A 3,363-nucleotide genomic window follows, 5' to 3' on the forward strand; every position below is an offset into this window, starting at 1 on the left:
CCCCCCCCCCCCCCCAGCCCCTTCTCTGACTTGACTCTCGACCTCTTGAGCTGGGATTTGAAAGAGCAAGTGCCTCTGAATCCTGGCTGGGTTTCCTTGGGCTTAAATGCGAAGGAACAATCAGTCACCACTACTCACTGGGTGCCCTAAGGTACCTGACTCATCCTACTTAAATCAGAGAATTGGGAACTGCACCAAGAGACCGCTAATGAGGCATTATCACCCACTCCGGCAGCCTCCCAGACAACTTTCTCTTTGGCAGCCAAGCCCGGAGAGGCGCCTGCCCTCACTCAGGCCTTGAACCAAGCACAGCCGGGCTCCTGCTGTCCTCCCTCCCAGACGAACACAGGCTGGGACGGTGGCTGGGAAAACAGGGGCGTGGGGTTCCCATTTTAGCCCAAGGAGGACAGATACACCCTGGGGTTGCTCTTGGCTTCTGCCAAAGTGACAGGAAGCGTGCTGGAGCGTTCCTGCCATTATGGGGGCATCTGGCCGGAGCCGGACGACCACAGGGCTGCTGCACGGATGGCAATCCTCCAAGGGCCCCTCTAACACGGACATCTTAGCATCTTTCGTTCCATCATTCTGTGTCGCCCTGGGGTGGTGAGTGGGGTCACGTGACCTCACCTTCGTGCCTTTTCAGGAAGTCAGTGCCCTGCGGTGCCAGCTGGGGGACCGCCTTAATATTGAGGTAGACGCTGCACCGCCCATGGACCTGAACAGGATGCTGGAAGAGATGCGGTGTCAGTATGAGACTGTGGTGGAGACCAACCTCAGGGATGTGGAGGAATGGTTCAACATGCAGGTGGGCCTCTCACAGGTGGGCCGGGTCTCCCTAGGGTCCCTGAGAAGGCAGCCCTGCCCGACTCTCGTCTTGCCCCTTGCAGATGGAGGAGCTCAACCAGCAGGTGGCCACGAGCTCTGAGCAGCTTCAGAGCTACCAGTCGGACATCATCGATCTGAGACGAACGGTCAACACGCTGGAGATCGAGCTGCAGGCCCAGCACAGCCTGGTGGGTGCTGCTGGGTGGTCTCTGAATCCCAGGTTAGGGTTAGGGTTAGGGTTAGGGTTACGGTTACGGTTAGGGTTAGGGTTAGGTGCGGGCATCCAGGCGGGGGGAGGAGGCTCAGATTCCGCCATCAGGGATGCTTGCCCAGCTTACCTCTCCTAGCTTGGGGTTCCTCCTGAGCCCCAGCACAAAGTACAGCCAGGGCTGAAGACCACAGATCTAGATGATGCTGAAAAGGGAGGAGTCTGCTGAAGCTCAGGTCCAAAGTCTGAAGCCAGACTGAGGCTGAAGAAGGAATAAGGGATTTAGGGTCACATGGATCTGGGTTCAAATTCTAGTCTGCTACCTACTAGCTGCTTAAGCTTGAACAAGTCACTCAACCTTTCTGAGCTTCAGTTTCCACTGTGACTTAGGTAGGGAGTGGGTCATTTCCATCCCCAAAGACAGACTTGGCTCTTTTTTGGTTCTCTCTGAATCAGGAGAATATGTCTGCTCCTCAGCTATTTTGTCTTTCCTTTTGCCTTAGAGGGACTCTCTGGAAAACACCTTGGCGGAGACCGAGGCACGTTACAGCTCCCAGCTGGCCCAGATGCAGTGCATGATCAGCAACGTGGAGGCCCAGCTCGCCGACATCCGCTGTGACCTGGAGCGGCAGAACCAGGAATACAAGGTGCTGCTGGACGTCAAGGCCCGGCTGGAGTGTGAGATCAACACGTACCGGGGCCTGCTGGAGAGCGAGGACTGCAAGTGAGTGGGCCCCACTGAGGCTGCGCACATGGGTGCAAGGTTTGGAGGCGGCTATAGGAAGCAGTTGGGCTTACCCACGAGATAGAGCCCTGTTGTGATTAAGAAGCGATTAGGAAGCTGGTATGAGCCAAAGAAAGGCAGGCAGGTTTCATGCTGCCATCCCAAACCTGGCCCACTGGAGGCCACTGTGCTCCTTCCCAAGTCAACAAACTCCTTCAAGGGCTTCCCATGTACCGGGCACCACTGGGGATGTGGAGACAGATGATGACAAGGCATCCACAAAGAGAGAGAGGGAGACACAGAACCTGAAGCAGGCTCCAAGCTCTGAGCAATCAGCACAGAGCCCGGTGCAGGGCTCAAACCCATGAATGTGAGATCATGACCTGAGCTGAAGTCGGATGCTCAACTGACTGAGCCACCCAGGCGCTCCCTGTAGGTGGTTTCTTATTCTGCATTCAGCTTTGCTTCTCTGTCATTCAGTCTCAGCCTCTGCAGCAAGAGCTGCGAAGTCAAATGCTTTTCATGGAGCAGGGTGCTAACGCACGTGTGTGTTGTGGGTCACGGTGGGACTCTGGGGAACCAGAGAGCGATGTGTAGTCCAGTGAGGAAGCCACCCCCGAAGAGGGCCGTTTCTACAGTGTGAGGGGCATATACAGTATTGTTGGGTCTTTTGATTGTTCAAGAGAAGCTGGGAATCTGGATGTCTTTTAAATGTTCATTTCTTCTGATTTTTAAACATTTTCAACAAATTGAAAGAGAATACAGTTCTGGCCAAACAAAACATATTTCAGGCTGGAGGTGATCTCTGCACTGCCTGTCTAGTTTCTCGGCTATTTGGCTCCCGTCTACTATCCAGGCTGTTGTTTCTGGTTTTGAGCCCACACCTGTCAGTCTCTGAGATCATCCTTTCTCCTTTAGCCATGTATTCCTTCTGTTTTAATTACTGAGTTCATCTTATTCAACACGTTCCTATTGAGTGCCTGCTTCAGGCCAGGCATGTGGGGTGTGCTTTCATACACGGCTGTTGACCTCACTGTTTAAGGGGGAGACAGACTACATAACAGGACAATCACACATCACTCTGGGAAGAGGCACATGGCACCTTTTGGGGATTTGACGAGGAGAGATCATAAAGGGCTTCAAGGAGGATGTGACAGTTGAGTTGAAGGAAGCTGCTCTCCATCTTGGCCTAAATGGGAGCCACCAAACGTTTTCGGCAGGCAGCGGCACGCTTCTATTTGTGTCTGTAGAGGATCGCTCTGGCCACGAAGCTGACGGTGGTTAGGAGGGGCAGGGGTGGGGCTGCGGAGGCCAGTTAGGAGGTCACACAGGCAAAGATGACAAAGGCAGGTAGGAAGCCACATGGAGAAGGTGAGCAGTGGTTGAGTTTTCGAGGCGTCTGGGGGGCAGAACCACCGCACTTGTTGCTGACTTGGGCTTTTCTCTCCCCCCACCCCATGTGCCTGTCTTCCGCAGGTTGCCCTGTAACCCATGCTCCACTCCCTCCTGTCCTCCTTGTGCGCCTGCCCCCAGCGTGCCCCGCACCGTCTGCGTGCCCCGCACCGTCTGCGTGCCTTGCGTGCCCTGTCCTCAGGTCCGCTACTGA

At 55.0% G+C, this 3,363-nt stretch overlaps 1 protein-coding gene across 1 annotated transcript in view; it reads left to right on the top strand.

Annotated features, from left to right (window-relative positions):
* The window catches only part of KRT32 (keratin 32), a 5,578-nt gene extending 2,215 nt beyond the window's left edge, over nt 1-3,363 (top strand). The window contains exons 4-7 of the mRNA XM_077779123.1: nt 644-805; nt 888-1,013; nt 1,537-1,757; nt 3,234-3,363. Of these exons, the coding sequence (XP_077635249.1) occupies nt 644-805; nt 888-1,013; nt 1,537-1,757; nt 3,234-3,363 (639 nt within the window). The remainder of the gene's footprint in view (nt 1-643; nt 806-887; nt 1,014-1,536; nt 1,758-3,233) is intronic.

The sequence above is a fragment of the Crocuta crocuta genome, unplaced genomic scaffold (assembly GCF_008692635.1).
Source record: "Crocuta crocuta isolate KB4526 unplaced genomic scaffold, BGI_CrCroc_1.0 scaffold68, whole genome shotgun sequence".
Classification (NCBI taxonomy): domain Eukaryota; kingdom Metazoa; phylum Chordata; class Mammalia; order Carnivora; family Hyaenidae; genus Crocuta; species Crocuta crocuta.